Source organism: Erinaceus europaeus, chromosome 11 (genome assembly GCF_950295315.1).
Source record: "Erinaceus europaeus chromosome 11, mEriEur2.1, whole genome shotgun sequence".
Lineage (NCBI taxonomy): Eukaryota > Metazoa > Chordata > Mammalia > Eulipotyphla > Erinaceidae > Erinaceus > Erinaceus europaeus.
This window is the reverse complement of record NC_080172.1, coordinates 6,002,896-6,022,654: the sequence shown is the minus strand read 5'-3', so window position 1 is coordinate 6,022,654 and position 19,759 is coordinate 6,002,896. Positions and strand designations below refer to the sequence as shown.

Sequence of the window (19,759 nt, the reverse complement as noted above, 5' to 3'; positions counted from 1 at the left end):
TCTTGTCATTTGGATTTAAAGTCTTTTGACTGGAGTTTTTGCTCTTGAATACAGATGCCATAAAGTGATATCATCTCTAGTGAAAATAATTCAGTTGCACTAGGAAATCTCGAGCAGGGAAGAGCTGGGAGCAACCTCACTACTTTGTTTGGCCTTCCAGTCCCTCATCTTCATGCCAAGTGAGGAAAACACCGTCTCTCACAATAAAGAACTACTACTTTATGTAAAACTTCCAAGGCACTTTTAGCTGAGCCTGCATTTGTCTTAAAGGTCTTTAGGGGCTAGGCTGTGGCATATTTGGTAAAGCACATGTGTGACCATGCTTGAGGATCTGGGTTCAAGCCCCCAGTCCCCACCTCCAGAGGGGGAGCTTCAGGAGGTGGGAAGCAGAGTTGTAGGTATCTCTCTTTCTCCCACTCTCTCTCTCTCTTCCCTCTCGATTTCTGTCTTTTCTCTGACTCTATACAATAAATAAATAAATAAATAAAACATTTTTTAAAAGTCTGAGGTCATCTTGAGTTTTAAAATAAACAAAAAAATAATGGTCTTTAAATTTAGCCTAGCTAACTTTATATTGAGAAAAACTTCGAGTTCCCCTAATCCCCTCCCTCATTTATATTTGTGATTAATAGACTGCAGTTAAGTAAACTTTTTATTAAAGACAGTCACATGGTCAAAATCAAAATCAAATTCTGTAAAGTGTTCTTTACACTTGAGATTTATGAATTATAAACAGTGAAAACTTTCTACTAGTGGCAAAAAGGAAAAACCAACAAACCTGGATTCTGTTCAAAATCATCAAGGAGCTTGTCCAAGTCACTGACTGCTGCTTTAAAGTAACTGTCCATCCTACTCGCAGACTTCTTCTCAGTTCAGTTCCTGTACACCTGGATAGTAAAACAGCAAGATCACTCGTCTGACTTTCTGACATAAATGCTATGCCATGTACTGCATGCCAAGAAACTTGGCCAAGGAAGAGGTGTAGTGAAATTTCAAAGTTCTGCTTTAAGGGATCTACTAATGAGGGGAAATAACTTCATACAAAAACCAATTCTAACAACATAACAGTTGCATATATGAACAATTAAAAAATTAAATATATATATATATATTTAACTCATGGATCAAAGAAAAAAATTAATATTGAGAACTGAGAATGGTTAGAATGATCATACAACTGGGGTACAAGAAAGATGGAGGGTGAAAAAGCGCAGAAAATAAAAAACAAAATAAAATAAAATGTAGAGATTTGGAGTTACAGGAAAAATTAACTAAATTAAAAAGACATTAAAGCAAAACATCCAGTCACTGGAGGATTCAAGAGCACTGACCCATGCATCTCTTTCAGAGTTAGCACACTACAGGAAAAGAACCGACTGTGTATCCTGCCCTCAGCTGACAAAATAGATACTTTAGAATAAGGAAACAGTTGCTGAAGGAAAGATCTTTCTAGATAAGAACGTGAATAAATAAATGCAGAGAGGTGTCAATAATGTTAAGACCACCTCTTGTCATAGCTCATGCAATAAATGGAAGAGCAAAGGCTATCTGGGGATGTTAGAAGGCTAGACGAAAGATGGGAGCAGGATTTTGTTGCAGCGGGGTGGGGCTAACACACCTGAGTCCAGTGATGGATTTCACCGTCAACAAACATGAATGAACCAGCTATTATGCGCTTCATGTGGAAGATACAGCCATGTGTATGAAATATTTCTACCTGAAAAATAAAAAAAATAATAATAAGAAAAAAGACTTGAGTCTGCTCAGACTTTTAGAACTGCATATTTACAGGGAATTCAAGCACAGAGACACAGTTTCAATATCATCAAATGGAAATGATCCAGTGGAGCCAGAAGCTGGAACACGTGATAGCAAGGTCCCTAACTGTCTGTGGTGAATGATCTTTACTTAAAAAAAAAAAAATAGAAAGGAAAAAAGAAACTTTCAATCTGCTACTTTTGCAAAACGAAAGAAATCACCAAGTACAATGACACATACAAGCAGAAAGATACACATTTGAATGGTTTCCTGGACTGAGGAGTAAGAGGTGAAAAGGGAGGAAAACCCGTGAGGCGGCTTTATAAGGACCATTTCAAAGAGATATTATGAAGGAAGAGTTTTGAGATCCAAAGAAGCTGACAGGTGCTGTCATTAACATATGTCTACATTGTTGGTAGAAAAGTTAACTGGTCCAACCACTATGGAAAAACAGCCTGGAGATTCATCTATGTTAGGATTGGACCTACCTTATGACCCCACAATCCCTCTCTTGTCAGGAAATTGTGAGGAGCCTCACAAAGCACCCTGCATTTTTCTGCCTCCAGGAGCCTGGTAGTCCTTAAAACCTTAAGCCAGCTCCCCCTGCTCCACCCTGCATTGCTGATACTAGGGCCTATCTACATAATCATTGTTTTGCCTGAAAGATCCCCACCCATTCCATTCCTTTGATTTATCTTCTTTCTACCCTCCATACCCTCCCTGCCTCCAGGGTATTATTATTAATTCTACCAGTTAAAACCCTCCCAACAGTTGCTAAGGAAGTTCCTACCTTCCCAGGCCCCTTTTGCCTTTCTCCGCCCCTTTCCTAGCCATTTCCATTTCCGACTTGCCACTTCCGGGTCTGCCCTTGAAAAGCCTGGGCTCTCTGGACAATAAAAGTACTGCATTGTCTCGCCACCACGTGTCTGTTCCTGAGTCATCTCCCTTGAGTCGCTGAGTGAGTAGCAGCCCAGGCTGGCTCCAGTCGTGTTCTCTCCAACCCAGAGTACTGGCCCTGGGAAGAGGCACCCCGCCCCCACGCTAGCCTGGCACCTCTCCTGGGAATAGACCCAGGGAAAACAAAGACACCTCTCTTAGGAGAGCTGAGCACACTGATATTAACAGTAGCACAGTTTGCAATAGCCCAAAGTCGGAAGCAACCCAGATGCCTCACAACAGATGAGTGGCTAAGAAGTTGTGGTCTATACACACGCACATTCCATTTTGCAGCTGTTAGAAACAATGACCTCATCTCCTTTGCAATATCTTGGTCAGAACTTGAATGTATTTTGTTATGTGAGATAAGTCAGAAAGAGGAGGCCCAGCACTTAATGATCTCACTTATAGGTAGAACTTATGAAAAAAAAAAAAAAAAACAATCCCCAGCTGCAGGGAGGAAGCTTTACAAGTGATGATGTCATATTCTAGGAGTCTTTCTTCCTCCCTCTGTCTCCTCCCCCCTCTCAATGTCTCTCTGTCCATTCAAATATAAGAAAAATACAATAAAGAAAAAGACGCTCAGCTTCGTGACATCTGACCTGTGGGCCACCCTTGAGTCAGTACCTCGGGGCAGGAAGTCGGGTGGTCATGGCCGGTACGTGGCCCAGATCATCATGATGGGGGCGCAGGTGATGGGCAGGGCTTTCGCTTGCCCTGCGGGATGAGTTTACCGCAAGCAGGGCAGCAACTGATGCCCAGGGCCGTGCCGGACACCTGTCTGCAGCCGCCTCTAACCTCACTGGCCTCAGTCTCCAGGAGGCCCAGCAGATCATCAGTGTCTCCAAGCTGAACCCCGAGGAGATGCAAAAGAATCATCAACACCTGTTCAAGGTGAATGACAAGTCAGTAGGTGGCTGCAGGCAAAGGTGGTCTGTGCAAAAGAGCGTCTGGACAAGAAGCTGAGGACCTGGGCCCAGAAGGACAGAGGGAAAGAACCCCAAAAGTGACGTGGGCTCCTCCTACCACCCCACCCCTGATTTATAGCTCGCTAATAAATGCCATTTCCCCAACCCCCCCAAAAAAAAAAGAAAGAAAAAGACAGTAAGGGAAAACATCAGGTGAGATCTGCACTGGGTGTGGGTGTGGGGTGCGGTGGCATGGTGTATTGCACCAAAGCAAAGGATACTGCAGAAGCATGGGAAGGGTAGCGTGAAGGAGCACTGGGGTCCTGGACGATAGCAGAGGGAGTGTCTCCCAGACACCTAGACTTTTTTTTTAATATTTATGTATTTACTTATTCCCTTTTTGTTGCCCTTGTTGTTTTATTGTTGTAGTTATTATTGTTGTTGTTGGCTAGGACAGAGAGAAATGGAGAGAGGAGGGGAAGACAGAGAGGGGGAGAGAAAGACAGACACCTGCAGACCTGCTTCACCGCCTGTGAAGTGACTCCCCTGCAGGTGGGGAGCGGGGGGCTAGAACCGGGATCCTTATGCCGGTCCTTGTGCTTGGCGCCACGTGCGCTTAACCCGCTGCGCTACCGCCCGACTCCGACACCTAGACTTCTATCTCAGGGAGATAAAGGGTTGTACCCATGTGTCGTCAACTGTACTATAAACCATTAGCCTTCCCCCCAATAAAATTTTAAAAAATAAAAATGTAAAGATGGGCTAAAACATATGTTGCTGCAGGGCAGCTCACCAGGTGGGCATGTGCCTTGCCACGCACATGGGCCAGGTTTGAGCCCCTGGCACCAAATGGAAGTAAGAGAGCGTGTGCCACGGTACTGAGACAAGGGCCAACGCTGTGGTGTCTCTCTCTTGCTTCTTTCTCCCTATTTCTCTCTCTCTCTCTCTGAGTGAAAAGGATCCTGGGAGCAGTGTGACTGCACATGCACAAGGTACCGGCGATGAAAAACAAACAAAAAAGACCCCAGTTTCCCCCTCCTCTGTACCCCATACCACACCAGGAGCCACAACAATCTTACACAATTTTGTCTGCACAACCTTTAGCAGCAGAAAGGGAAATTAGAAGCTGTGAATCAGGGCAAGAGGCAGGGGCAGCCGATGCAGAAATACCTGCAGCCGGAAAGCATGTTGGAATCCAGTTTCCATAACATATCCGTCTGCCATACGCCAACGATCTCAAAAATCTTCTCATTTGACAAAATAATGAACACCACTGTGAGACCTTGGTCCTCACAGAGAATCCACAAAATGAAAATACAGAGAAATCACCTGCAATCAAAGACCAAGACAACAGAGTGAAGAAAACCACAAATCTAACAGAGGGCTGTATTTCCTAATGGAGATTCCAAAATTATGGTCTGGAGGATGTTTCCCCAGATGAAAAGTCCCATGGGAAAAACTTCAACAAAGTCAGAGAGAAGAAAAAAATGAATAAAGTAAGCGCAGAAATCAGGGCGATAAAGAATTTGAAAATACAGCAGAAGGTGTTTGGGCAGGGGAGACACCATAATGCTTATGCAGACGCTCATGACCGAGACTCTGAGGCCCCAGGTTCAGTTGCAGCAGCGCCATCATAAACAAGAGCTGAGCAGTTCTCTGGTGAAAATAAATAAATACATAAAGTAGAAGGGCCGACAAACAGAAAGTCAGAAACCAAAGGTCAAAGTGGTAAGCAGGATGATAAGGCGGAGGAAGTCAAATAATTACCACCAATTAAGACAAAATAAAAGCATTATGGGATGGGGGAGACAGCATAATCATTTTGCAAACAGACTCTCAGGCCTGAGGCTCCCAGGCCCCAGGTTCAATCACTCACACCACCCTAAGAGCCAGAGCTGAGCAGTGCTCTGGTAAAAGAAAAAAAAAAGGGGGTGTGTGGAGGTGTGGTGGGATACTGAACAGTAACTTTAGCCAAGACGATATACAGGTGGCAAACAAGCATATAAAAAACAGGAGTCCGGCAGTGGCCCAGCGGGTTAAGCGCACATGGCGCAAAGCGTAAGTGCCGGGCTTAAGAATCCAGGTTCAAGCCCCCCGGCTCCTCACTTGCAGAGTGGTTGCTTTACAGACAGTGAAGCCTGTCTGCAGGTGTCTGTCTTCCCCTCCTCTCTCCATTTCTCTCTGTCCTATCCAACAACGAGATGACATCAAAAGCAACAATAAAACAACAGAGGTAATAAATATAAAAAAAAAATTTTTTAATGTTCAACATAGGGAGTCGGGTGGTAGCGCAGCGTGTCAAGAGGCACGTGGCTTGAAGTGCTTGAACATGTTTAAGGATGCCAGTTCAAGCCCGGGCTTCCCACCTGCAGGGGAGTCACTTCACAAGCAGTGAAGCAGGTCTGCAGGTGTTTATCTTTCTCTCCCCCCTTTCTGTCTTCCCCTCCTCTCTCCATTTCTCTCTTTCCTATCCAACAATGATGACAACAAGAATAACTACAACAATAAAACAACAAGGGCAACAAAAGGGAAGAAAGAAAGAAAGAAAGAAAGAAAGAAAGAAAGAAAGAAAGAAAGAAAGAAAGACATGTTCAACATTATTTGTCTTTAATTGCAGGCTAAGACAGTAAGATTTTGTACTCTGGCCTCTCTTGCTCATAAAAAAAGACAGAAACATGTTCAAAAAATTATGAGTCATTCAGTAATATCTACTTTGATATTATCTACATACATATAATTTGCAAAAGGCATGTTAGTGCACACAGTGCACATTGAAACCTTTGAATATGGTGTCTTTTTACACTGTACATACTGCCTGTTTCAATCAACTAAAAAGAATTCACTGTGCCAATAATCTACAATGTATAGCGGACACAAAACACGACAGGTTCACTATATGAAAGAAGTTCATGTATATATATATGAAGACCTGTCTTAGGTCAGAAACAGAAGGATGAATGTGGGATGATTTCATTCACAGGCAAAAGTTGAAAACAAGATCACAAGAGAAAACACTAAGCAGAACTTCGACTGGAATTAGTGTATTGCACCAAAATAAAAGAGGGGAGGTGGGGCAGGTCCTGGAAAAGGATGGCAGAGGACCTAGTGGGGGCTGTACTGTTATGTGGAAAACTGGGAAATGTTATGCATGTACAGACTATTGTATTTACTGGCGGCTGTAAAGCATTAATCCCCCAATAAAGAAATTAAAAAAAAAAAGACTCTGGGGTGGGTGGCAGGGGTGGGGGTGGGGGAGTTCAGGTCCTGGAACAAGATGGCAGAGGACCTAATGGGGGCTATACTGTTGTGTGGAAAAATGAGAAATGTTAAGCATGTACGAACTATTGTATTTACTGACACTTATAGAACATTAATCTCCTAGTAAAGAAAAAAAGAGAAGAAAAGAAAACCTGTCTTAGGTCGTATTCCCGCTGTCTTCTTCATTTATATATCTTAGGTCGTATTCCCGCTGTCTTCTTCATTTATATATTATCAGATTTACACCCAAATATTTACCATTTAGAAACCATCTTTGGTTTCTAAAAAAAAAAAAAAAAAAAACTCTTCACAATTAAAAAAAAAATGGCAATAATAGGGATGACTGATCAGAAACCCAACAAAAGGAATAGTAAGGAGATTCCTAAGACGCTGAGACATTGACGTGCTGGTGAAAAGTAAGTAGATTTAAAAAAAAAAGTGGGCAGAGAAAGTAAACTCAGAGGAAGACTGCCACCAGGATCACTGAGCAGACCCAGATGGCTACACCCATGACCTTAGCAGGCACTACAAAGAAGCCTGAGGGAAGACAGGAGCAGATGTTTAGATAGGTGTTTTAAGTACTTTGAGAACATCTGCCAATAGGCAGTTGACCATAGAGATCAGGAATGCAGGAGAGAAGTGTGAGACAGATAAAAGCTTTGGAAACTGGCAGTCCACAAGCTGTCAGTGAATGAGACTGCCCAAGAAGTAAGAATGAGGACAGGAGCCTGACATCAAATGACAGTGTTCCTAAAGTTACTCTGAACAAAACTTTGCACAAAGTTATATGTAATTCTACCGCCCCAAAAGTACAATAATTTACTTGATGAAAAAAAAAAAACATCAAATCGCTAAACTTCAAAAATACGAAACTACTAACTGTAAAAATAGTATTAGCAAAGGCACAGGGGAAAACATTCACTGTTCATGAAACTTAGGATTGGGTGAAAGGGGTATCGAGTGCATAGTTCAAGTGTGAGGTAGGAGACTTGGTGTTTACACAGTGTTTACACGTGTAGGATTTCAGTGTTGCAACACCTGAAACAACGTTATAAGCCCAATTTAACTCAATAAAAATATTATTTTGAAAAAGAGTATCTATGTAATTGTGTTTCTACAGTACTTTGCTTTTCCCAAAATTGTACTGTTTTTGTGAACAAGAGAATAGTAACTGTGCATTTTCTTTAAAATCATACCATGGGCTGGGGAGATAAACACAGGTAGCACGTCAGACTTTCATGCCTAGATAGGGTTCAATCCCCAGTGCTCAGAACTGAGCAGGGCTCCTCTCTCTCTCACGAGGATAATTATTCTAATTACAGTGTGCACTATTTCATCATAAAAGAAAACAAAAATCTGTTAGAAAAACTTGAGAACTGGATTATGAGTACGTAACAGGAACGGACAACTTGGAAGATGATGAAAAACACCCAGTGTGCTTACAGTCGCTTATAACACACAGCATTTTGTTGCCTACTGGCTTATAGCATGGATTTATTTATTTATTTATTTGTCACTGTGACTTTACCAGTCTGAGCTGATTCTTTTATTCAAAACACTGTTTTATTTTGGTGAGAAAGATACAGACAGAGGAAAGAGACCAGAGTACTGCTCATCTCTGGCTTACGGTGGTATTTGGGACTGAACCTGGGACCTCAAAGCCTCAGACATCAAAGCCTTTCGCAGAACCACTATGCTATCTGCACAGCCCTGCTTTTTCTTAGTGATAAAGGGCAGAAGGGATGGATCCTCCTGCAATGATGGTGACTGCCTGCCGTGCTATGGGCTTCTTCTTTGATCATGAAAATGCTCTGCTTATATGGAAGTAACAGCCCGAATAGGACAGTCCCTAGGCACCAGGATGGTCAAATGAGAAATAGCAAGCAAGTCAAGGGGCAGAAGGCACCCTGCCTCCAACAAAGCAAAGGCAGGGAGCCATCACCCTCTCACCAAATACCACTTTTGCCTGAGGCCTTCACATTCTACTTATTCCTCTTCCAGTTCCTTGTCATCTTGATAAGGACCTCATCTTTTTATCAACATACTACTTTGAAATCATAAGATAGCCAGTCTGTTTGCTGTTTCAAGTCTGTGACATATTTTAACAGTGGATTTGTTCTTTTTTTTTTTTTTTTAGTGGATTTGTTCTTAAAAAAAAAAACAAAAACAGGGAGGGGGCCAGGCGGTAGCGCACCTGGTTAAACATACTCATTAAAGTGTGCAAGGACCTGGGTTCAAGCCCCTGGTCCCCATCTGCAAGGGGAAGTTTCACAAGTGGTGAAACAGGTCTGCAGGTGTCTCTCTGTTTCCCTATCACCCTCCCCTCTCAATTTCTCTCTGTCTCTGTCCAATAATAAATAAAATAAAATAAAGCAGGGTATAATTTATCTCTAAAATAATAATTATGGGGATATATCCTAAGGAACCCAACACATCCATCCAAAAAGATCTGTGTACTCATACATTCTTGGCAGCACAATTTGTAATAGCCAAAACCTGGAAGCAACCCAGGTGTCCAACAACAGATGAGTGGCTGAGCAAGTTGTGGTATATATATATATATATATATATATTACTCAGCTATAAAAAATGGTGACTTCACCGTTTTCAGCCGATCTTGGATGGACCTTGAAAAATTCATGTTCTATGCAGCTATCAAGAACAATGAACCCACCTTCTCTGACCCATCTTGGACAGAGCTAGAAGGAATTATGTTAAGTGAGATAAGTCAGAAAGATAAAGATGAGTATGGGATGATACCACTCATCAACAGAAGTTGACTAAGAAGATCTGAAAGGGAAACTAAAAGCAGGACCTGACCAAATTATAAGTAGGGCACCAAAGTAAAAACCCTGTGGTGAGGGGTAGACATGCAGCTTCCTGGGACAGTGGGGGGTGGGAGTGGGTGGGAGGGATGGGTCACAGTCTTTTGGTGGTGGGAATGGTGTTTACGTACACTCCTAGTAAAATGTAGTCATATAAATCACTAGTTAATTAATACGAGGGGGAAAATTGTATGTCTCGAAGTTTTTCAAAACACAAACTGAATCTTTTTAATATATAGGCTGTGTATTTGATATGCGGACTCTCTCAAAAGCCTAGACCAAGTAGATCAGAAGCAACCAATAGCACAGCTATATACAAGGTACTGGTACTGTACAGCAAACCCTAACAAAAGGACTTTTCAAAGTTAACCCAATTACCAAATAATGTGATGATAACATTAACTATTGATTGTCTGTTTGAACCCTAAGACAGCAGGAACCTCACATCTCCACTATAGAGCCTCTACTTCCCCCAGTCCTGGAACCCTTGGATAGGGCCCACTTCCCCGTATGCCTCTCCCAATCCATATCAAATAATATTGCACCTGCCGATCACAACCTAATCAACACAACGATTGCCACCTCAACATGCTTCACTTCAGACTGTGTCCAGAGACTTCACGTGTGGAATGACAACCCTTCAACTTCATTACTCGGGTGAGACCTTTCCTTTCATAGTATACTCTAATTTCATCTCAGGTGGTTCACTTTCTAACAAAGTCCCAAAACCTAGATATACACTAGTTTCTGTGAGAGAGAGCATATGTTCACACGTATCCATAAACTACTGCAAAATATATACCTGAAAGCAGAAGTACACTAGAGTTTGCAGTGAGTGTCCCCCTAACACTTCCTCTCCACTATTCCAAGCTTTGGGTCCATGATTGCTCAACAATTTGTTTGGCTTCGTATGTTAACTCTCTTTTCAGTCACCAGGTTTCAGATGTCATCAGGATGCCGGCCAGGCTTCCCTGGACTGAAGACCTCACCAATGTGTCCTGGCGCTCTGCTTCCCCAGAGACCCACCCTACTAGGGAAAGAGAGAGGCAGACTGGGAGTATGGACCGACCAGTCAACGCCCATGTTTAGCGGGGAAGCAATTACAGAAGCCAGACCTTCCACCTTCTGCAACCCACAGTGACCCTGGGTCCATGCTCCCAGAGGGCTAGAGAATGGGAAAGCTATCAGGGGAGGGGGTGGGATATGGAGATTGGGTGGTGGGAATTGTGTGGAATTGTACCCCTCCTACCCTATGGTTTTGTTAATTAATCCTTTCTTAAAAAAATAATAAAATAGAAAAAATAAATAAAATAAATAAAATAAAAATTCATGTTACGTGAAATAAGTCAGAAACAGAAGGATGAATATGGGATGATCTCACTCTCAGGCAGAAATTGAAAAACAAGATCAGACAAGAAAACACAAGTAGAACCTGAACTGGAATTGGCATATTGCACCAAAGTAAAAGTCTCTGGGGTGGGTGGGTGGGGAGAATACAGATCCAAGAAGGATGACAGAGGACCTAGTAGGGGTTGTATTGTTATATGGGAAACTGGGGAATGTTACGCATGTACAAACTATTGTATTTACTGTTGAATGTAAAACATTAATTCCCCAATAAAGAAATAAATTTTAAAAAAAGAAAAAAGAATAATAAAAACGAGGCTACTCACTACTGGTAAGGGGGTAGTCAAAGTCTAAGGGATACCCTATCTGGGAAGTGATGCGGCAGTATGTGTCCACATTCCAAAAAAGCTTCTTAAAATTGATCCAACAATTTTGTTTTTAGGACTTGAAAAAAATCATTAAAAAATGGTGCAAAGTGCAAGGACCAGTATAAGGATCCCTGGTTCGAGCCCCTGGCTCCCCACCTGCAGGGGAGTCACATCACAGGCAGTGAAGCAGGTCTGCAGGTGTCTGTCTTTCTCTCGTCAATGAGGACATCATTAATAACTACAACAATAAAACAAGGGCAACATAAGGGAATAAATATTTAAAAAACAATAATAATTCAAAAATAACCGAGAATATGCCAAGATTTTTCACCCAGTCATTAGCTGGAACAACCTAGACCCAAACATGCCTATTAAGAATGCATTGCATGTGCGCCTCAGGAGGTGGTACAGTGAGTGCAGTGTTGGATTCTGAAGTAAGAATGCATCTAGAATTACAAAGAACTCGCCCCATGAAGCAGGGCTGCAGGTGTCTCTCTCCCTCTCCCCTCTCAATTTCTCTGCTTCTATCTAATAATAAATCATTTTTTTAAAAAAAGAACTTTTTAAAGCCAAAAGGCCTGTAAAATTTCAATGGTTAAGAATTGGGGAGACAGCATAATGGTTAAGCAAAGAGACTCTCATGCCTGAGGCTCCAAAGTCCCAAGTTCAATCCTTCACCATAAAAAAAGAAAAGTTACCTATGTAAATTTATATTTTATATACACTGCATTTTATACATATGTATTTAAAATAAACAAAAAATGGTTAATCGGTTTTATCAAACTGCAGCTCAAGGACGGCTGGCAGCTTCCACAAGCTTTTTAGGAGTTCTGTATGGTTCTTTTCCAAACCCTTTCTATGCATGTCCGAATTTTCTTAATAAGCCTCACCAAACTGAACACAAAAATAAATATAAGGGTCCAGCTGTCTTCTATAATGCTAGATACTAAAATGCCTTGCGAAATGGAAAACAACCTCACTGAGTTTCAGCTCTGGCAGCAGGAGGTGCTGGGCACTGAATCGTAGGTCTTTGGGGGCCCAGGTGTGCGTGTTGGTGCTTCAACAGGCTGACCTACCTCCCTGCCCCCCCATTAAAATTTTAATTAATTACAAAAATTTTGGGACCAGGTGGTGGTGCACCTGGTTGAGCACACATGTGACAATGCCAAGGAACCGGTTCAAGCCCCAGGCCCCACCTGCAGGAGGAAAGCTTTGCGAGTGGTGAAGCAATGTTGCAGGTGTCTCTGTCCCCATCTCCCCCTTCCCTCTGGATTTCTGATTGTCTTTATCCAATATATAAAGATAATAAAAAATTAAATTTTTTTATTACATTAATTTTATTTACTGGATAGAAACAGCCAGAAATCGAGAGGGAAGGGGGTGATAGAGAGAGGGAGATAGGCAGAGACACACCTTTAGTCCTTCTTCATCACTTGTAAAGCTTTCCCCCTGCAGGTGGGGACTGGGGGGATTGAACCCGGGGTCCTCGCACACTATATAACATGTGCGCTCAACCAGGTGCACCTCCACGCAGCCCACACTAGTTTTTTAATAAAAGTATTTTCTTTACTTATAACAGTTTAATGTCTAATGGATTTGTTACTCTACTCACTAAAGTTTCTAATTATTAAGATGGTTAATATTCATTTGAAAACTTTCAGTTCCTATTCATCTTCAAGTGTGTAAAGGGATCCTGAAACTTGCCGGCTTAAGCTGCGCCGCTATTATTTTATGTAACATGACACATGGGGTTGATAACTGAGAATGAAACTCTGTAGTGTAACTATTAAAAGATATTTTGATGATGTATTTCTTCTGTAATTAGAAATCGAGGTTCTAGTCTCTTTTTTTTAATAATTTACTTCTTTATTGGGGAATTAATGTTTTACATTCAATAGTAAATACAATAGTTTGTACATGCATAACATTCCCCAGTTTCCCATTTAACAATACAACCCCCACTATGTCATTCATCATCTTTCATGGGCCTGTATTCTCCCCACCCACCCACCCACCCCAGAGTCTTTTACTTTGGTGTAATACTCCAATTCCATTTCAGGTTCAACTTGTGTTTTCTTTTCTAATCTTGTTTTTCAGAGCTTGCCAGACTCAACAACAAGACAACAAATAACCCCATCCAAAAATGGGGGGAGGACTTGGACAGAATATTCACCACAGAAGAGATCCAAAAGGCCGAGAAACACATGAAAAAATGCTCCAAGTCTCTGATTGTCAGAGAAATGCAAATCAAGACAACAATGAGATACCACTTCACTCCTGTGAGAATGTCATACATCAGAAAAGGTAACAGCAGCAAATGCTGGAGAGGGTGTGGGGTCAAAGGAACCCTCCTGCACTGCTGGTGGGAATGTCAATTGGTCCAACCTCTGTGGAGAACAGTCTGGAGAACTCTCAGAAGGCTAGAAATGGACCTGCCCTAGGACCCTGCAATTCCTCTCCTGGGGATATATCCTAAGGAACCCAACACATCCATCCAAAAAGATCTGTGTACACATATGTTCTTGGCAGCACAATTTTTTTTTTAATAAACAGAAAAAATGCCTAAAGCACAATTTCAGCAAAAGCTGGCAATGCTATTGCACGTAGAATTTCTTTCAGAAAATACCAGGGAGTAAAGATTCCTGTTTCCTGCCTCAGCATCAACTGGGAAACCCAACATTCCCCCTAACTGAACCTGCTGCCTGGTTTTGCAACTTCCTCTCTCACCCGTGACATCCGTGACACCCGTGACAGTGTGTGAATGGGGGGGGGGGAGGGTAAAAGTTTTAAGTAACTATGGCTGGTTATCTTTAAATGATAGAATTGTTATTTTCTTTTTAAAAATATTTTTATTTACTTGTTATTGGATCCAACAGAGAGAAATTGAGAAGAGACGGAGAGGGAGACGGAGAGGGAGACGGAGAGACCCCTGCAGCCCTGCGTCACCACTCCTGAAGCTTCCCCTGCAGGTGGGGTCTGGACCAGAGATTTGAACCCGGGTCCTTGCGTTGTAGTGTGTAGACTTAAACAGGTGCACTACCGCCTGGTCCTTAGTTTTTTTGTTTTGTTTTCTCTTCATTCCCCATTACAGAAAAATAAAAATAAAACAACTGACACTAAACACGCAATTTAATATCCAGTGAAGGGGGGGGAAGGGGAAAAAAAGTTCCCAGGTTTAACCCCGGGTGCCACCACCTGTCAGCTGAGCAGTTTCTGGTGGAAACTGGGGGGCTTGAACTCGGGTCCTTGTGCACTATAACATGTGTGCTCAACCAGGTGCGCCACCACACAGCCCACACTAGAAAAAGAGAAAAATAATGAAGTAGATGAAAATGTATACGTGACGCGTTTCTCATGGATCAAGCCATCCAACTCAAAGAAAAAAAAACAGGCTCAAAAATAATGAAGAAATCTGACTCCACCAACAAAACTGCCTATTTTGTCCAATGGGGAAGAAGCCTGCGCTGGTGTCCATAACAGGCCAACCTGACAAGACCGCCCCCCCACATCATAATCTGCCATCACAGATGTACAAGTTACACAGCTGCAAAGTTCTTTTTTCAAATGTATGGTGGAGCACTCTCACATCATTCTGGGTTCAATAGTCTAAAGCAGTAAGAAAAGGGGGGAAATGACCCCATCCCTACCCCCCAGCCCCCATCAGAAGCCACACACACAGCCCAATGGCTGCCCCCAGGATCACTTCTCCCCCCAGTCATGACAGCCCTCCCCGCTATGGCAGCTCCCCCCACAGCCACCCCTCAGGGTCACTGCTACTCCTCGCCCCCATGGCAGCCCCCGGGGTCACTGCTCCCCCATCCCGCGATGGCAGCCCCCCTGGGGGGGTCCCTGCTCCTACCTCCCCGCCAGATAACAGCCCCCCAGGGTCACTTCTCCCTTGATCCCTTCCCCATGCCCCTCCCCCGGGGTCTGCCCCATCCCCAGAGTCACAGCCCTCATCCCCCCACCCACCCCTGGGGTCCCTTCTCCCCAGATACCCTCCTGCCCACCCACTGGCAGCCCCCGGGGTCGCTGCTCCCCTGACCCCCCACCCCCATGCTTGCAGCACGGGATCACCTCTACAGCCCTCCCTGAGGACAGCCCCCAGGAGTCACTCCCCCCACAATGACAGCCCCCGGGGTCACTCCCCCCCCCCCGCAATGACAGCCCCCCAGGTCACTCCCCCGCCCCCACAATGACAGCCCCCCTGGTCACTCGCCCCCCACAATGACAGCCCCCCTGGTCACTCCCCCCCCCACAATGACAGCCCCCCGGGGGTCACTCCCCCCCCCCGCAATGACAGCCCCCCTGGTCACTCAACACCCACAATGACAGCCCCCCTGGTCACTCCCTCCCACACAATGACAGCCCCCCGGGGGTCACTCCCCCCCGCAATGACAGCCCCCCTGGTCACTCAACCCCCACGATGACAGCCCCCCGGGGTCACTCCCCCCCCCGCAATGACAGCCCCCCGGGGTCACTCCCCCCCCACAATGACAGCCCCCCTGGTCACTCCCCCCCCACAATGACAGCCCCATGGTCACTCCCCCCACACACAATGACAGCCCCCCGGGGGTCACTCCCCCCCGCAATGACAGCCCCCCTGGTCACTCCCCCCCACAATGACAGCCCCCCGGGTCACTCCCCCCCACAATGAAAGCCCACCGGGGTCACTCCCCCCCCCCGCAATGACAGCCCCCCGGGGGTCACTCCTCCCCGCAATGACAGCCCCCCTGGTCACTCCCCCCCCACAATGACAGGCCCCCTGGTCACTCCCCCCCCCACTATGACAGCCCCCCGGGGTCACTCCCCCCCACAATGACAGCCCCTGGGGTCACTCCCCCCCACAATGACAGCCCCCGGGGTCACTCCCCCCCCACAATGACAGCCCCCCGGGTCACTCGCCCGCCCCCCACAATGACAGCCCCCCGGGTCACTAGCCCGCCCCCCACAATGACAGCCCCCCGGGTCACTCGCCCGCCCCCCACAATGACAGCCCCCCGGGGTCACTCGCCCGCCCCCCACAATGACAGCCCCCCGGGGTCACTCGCCCGCCCCCCACAATGACAGCCCCACGGGGTCACTCGCCCGCCCCCCACAATGACAGCCCCCGGGGTCACTCCCCCCCACACAATGACAGCCCCCCCGGGTCACTCCCCCCCACTATGACAGCCCCCCGGGGTCACTCCCCCCCACTATGACAGCCCCCCAGGGGTCACTCCCCCCCCACAATGACAGCCCCCCGGGGTCACTCCCCCCCCACAATGACAGCCCCGGGGTCCCCCAGCGTCCCGGGTGGGCGGGTCCCCGCGAGGCTGCCGAGATTCCCTGGGCCGGGCCCGGCCCCCAAGTCCCAGCGCGGTTCCGCGGGCCGGGGCTGGAGGCTGGGGGTCGCGGCGCCTCGGCTGGGGGGCGGAGAAGGCCCCGCAGGACAGGGAGGGCCTGACCCCTCGCCCGTGGCGGGTCCCGCGGCCCTCTCGGGGCGGCAGGGGTGAGGCAGGCCGAGGCGGGTTTCGGGGGCTCTCACCTCCGCCACGACGCGCCGGGAGCCACCGGGCCGGGAGTCCCCGGAGCGCGCGCCGTCCGCCCGGGTCTGTTTTGCCCCCTCCCGGAGCCGGCGGCGGAGCCCACTGCGCAGGCGCACACGCGCCTCCTCCCACCGCCCATCCCGACGCGCCTGCGCAGTGCTCCGCGAGGACTAAACCCCAGGGCTTCCGGGCTTCCTACCGGAAGTGTGTGAGGAGGTTCGAGGACGACCGGAACCTTAGTTCCGGACTCGGCTTCCCACTCAACGCCCCGGAGCGGTTGTCCATGGAGACCGGCGTGCGTGTCCGGCTTCCTTTGCGCTTCGCCCACCTCACGGCGGGACACACGGCCTGCCAGGCCACCATCCGGGCCTTAACCCAACTTTCCCCTAACTTCTGCTCTCTGGTTTTGCAGCCTCTCTCTATGCCCAGGCGATAATTAGCCAAGAGATACACTGCCAGAAAAAAATTAATTATATATAATTGGCCAAGAGGTATACTGCCAGAAAAAAAAAAAAAAAAAATATATATATATATATATATATATATATATATATATATATATATATATATATATACACACACAAACAAAGCACAATGTTTGTCGCCAATGACAATCTCCATTATAATCATAAAAAATAATAATAAAATGCAGAAAAACTTAAGGTTTGCTGGCAACCCACTTAACCCCTAGTTGTATTCCTATCCTTTAAAGTTCACGCAGACCTCTTAAACACTATTCCCTCCCCAACTTGAGGCCAGACTGCAAAAATCCAATACTGGTTGAATACAACAAATGACACTCAATGATTTAACAAGTGGCAGAAAGTCTAAGCTCATCAGATAAAGAAGAGGCTGCAAAATCTGGATAAGAGCAAGAGACTGGCTCATTTAGTGATGGCCTTTTTGGTCACTACCAGGCCACCTGCGAGCCTAGTCAGGGAATCCTGGGATTCCCACATAGAAAGGATGGGCCTAGACCTCTAACAGATCCCGATCTCCACCATCACTGGTCACTTCCATCAGAAACATCATCATAAGCCCTCTTGTGGACCTCCCCAGGACCTTGCCCTGAATAATTGAACAATAATGGTAGGGACTGCCCCACTTTCTCCAAAGGGAGGCTGGGTCAGTGTACTCTGCCGCTCAAAGAAGACAGGTGCGAAATGAGAGCAGCCTAGAATGTTCCCAGCTGTGACTGGAATGAGTTCAGACTGGTGGGGATGCAGAGGTTGCACAGGCTCCTGTGATAAATAGGAATATCTATGGGCCCAAAGTCAGATGAATGGGGTTAACAACTAATGGTAGGTATGGGGGCCAGGCCATGGTGCGCAGGGTTAAGTGCACATAGTAATGTGAACACTTAATCAGGTGCGCCACCACCTGGTCCCAAGTGCACATAGCACAGCTAATGGCATTTAGATACTTTGTTCATGTTTCAGAGCAATCTATACTCTGTCCTGATTCAGCTTTCAGCCCTATTCTCAACTCTGACACCATCATCCCAGATGATACATTTAGTTCAGCTGCATGTTAACTATCAAGCTCAGACAAAAATTACTATAATTCCATCCTGATTTCCCTGGGCGAATGATCTCACCAATGCGTCCTCAAATCTCACCTCTCCAGACCCCTACCCCACTAGGGAAAGATAAGACCAGGCTGAGGCGACTGATCCACCTGCCAACGCCATGTCTAGTGAAGAAGCAATTATAGAAGCCAGATCTTCCGCCTTCTGCACCCCATAAAGAACTTTGGTCCATATTCCCAGAGGAGAATAGGGAAGCTTCCAATGGAGGGATGGGACACAGAACTCTGTATCTAGTGGAAGACAATATGAAATTGTCTCCCTATTATAATCTTGTTAAGCATCATTAAATCACTAAAAAAAAAAAAAAAAAAAAGTACCATCCAACTGACCGGCCATTCCCAGTGGCTCTGCACTTCCCTCCCCTTTCCTCTTGATGCTTAAGTTCTGCTTTTCTAACAGTGACTGTAAGAACGGCTGCCTCCCCCAACTTGTCTAAAAGTAAAACTAATCTGATGAAGAAATAAAATGTCTCTTGTGTGATGTGCATTAGTGCTCATTGAGCTTCCCCTAGCTTTACCACAAGTTTTCCAGAATTTTTAAAATGTATTTATTTATTTTGTATAGAAACAGAGAAATGTTGAGAGGGAAGGGGGGAGAGAGAGAGACTGAGAGAGATGCAGCACTGCTTCACTGCTTGTGAAGCTTCCCTCCTGCAGGTGGGGTCTGGGGGCTTGAACCTGGGTCCTTGTGCAATGCAAGGTGTGCACTCAGCCAGGTGCCCAAAAATTTAAATGTAGGGAAAAATACCTGTGTAGGATCAAGGTATGACACATTGAAGGCAAAGAATCCATCCATTGCTAAAGGTTTTAGGAGCTCCAAAGTTATACTGGTTTCATGTACAACACTCGGAGCTCAAAGAGAGTTTCTCAAGTCCAATTTCAAAGCATGGTACCTTTTGTCGCCTGCCCAGACAGGAACCCTGTGTATACAATGAGAACCAGTCTTCCTGTTGTCAGCCAGGAGTGCCCCTGTATACCTCTGTTTCGGCTTCTTCTTCTTGCTGGTTGTCCTGAGAAATATTCATTGCTCAGTGCTAGTTGGATATAAACACAAATGCTTGCTTTTAAATTTTTTTATTTGCTATTTCTAGTTTGTTACAAGATTTTAAGATGACAGTGTATCGTTCCACAGCACACCCATCACCTAAATTGTGTATCCCTAGCCTCCCACCTCCTTAAGATAATCACAATAGTTCTCATAAGTCTTACCATTTGCTTGCTTCTGTTTTGTTTGGATTTTTTTT

The 19,759-nt window shown here is 45.6% G+C and overlaps 1 protein-coding gene and 1 pseudogene across 7 annotated transcripts in view; one reads left to right on the top strand and one right to left on the bottom strand.

Moving 5' to 3' along the window:
* The window catches only part of ZFYVE16 (zinc finger FYVE-type containing 16), a 59,139-nt gene extending 42,090 nt beyond the window's left edge, over positions 1 to 17,049 (bottom strand). For 2 of the 7 annotated variants that reach the window (XR_009552452.1, XM_016186386.2), the window contains exons 1-4: positions 4,773 to 4,921; positions 3,322 to 3,579; positions 1,619 to 1,717; positions 779 to 887 (exon numbers count right to left, since the gene is read on the bottom strand). Coding sequence is in view for 5 of the 7 variants with exons in the window: in XM_016186386.2 (XP_016041872.1) it covers positions 779 to 848 (70 nt within the window). In the remaining 2 variants the exon portion in view is untranslated. Of the gene's footprint in view, positions 1 to 778; positions 888 to 1,618; positions 1,718 to 3,321; positions 3,580 to 4,772; positions 4,926 to 16,927 lie in introns of those variants that run through there. The other 5 variants (XR_009552453.1, XM_060201093.1, XM_060201096.1 and 2 more) reach the window with 5 other exon arrangements.
* Positions 2,201 to 4,101, top strand: LOC132541271 (mitochondrial import inner membrane translocase subunit TIM16-like; annotated as a pseudogene).
* Positions 17,050 to 19,759: the final 2,710 nt, after the last annotated feature.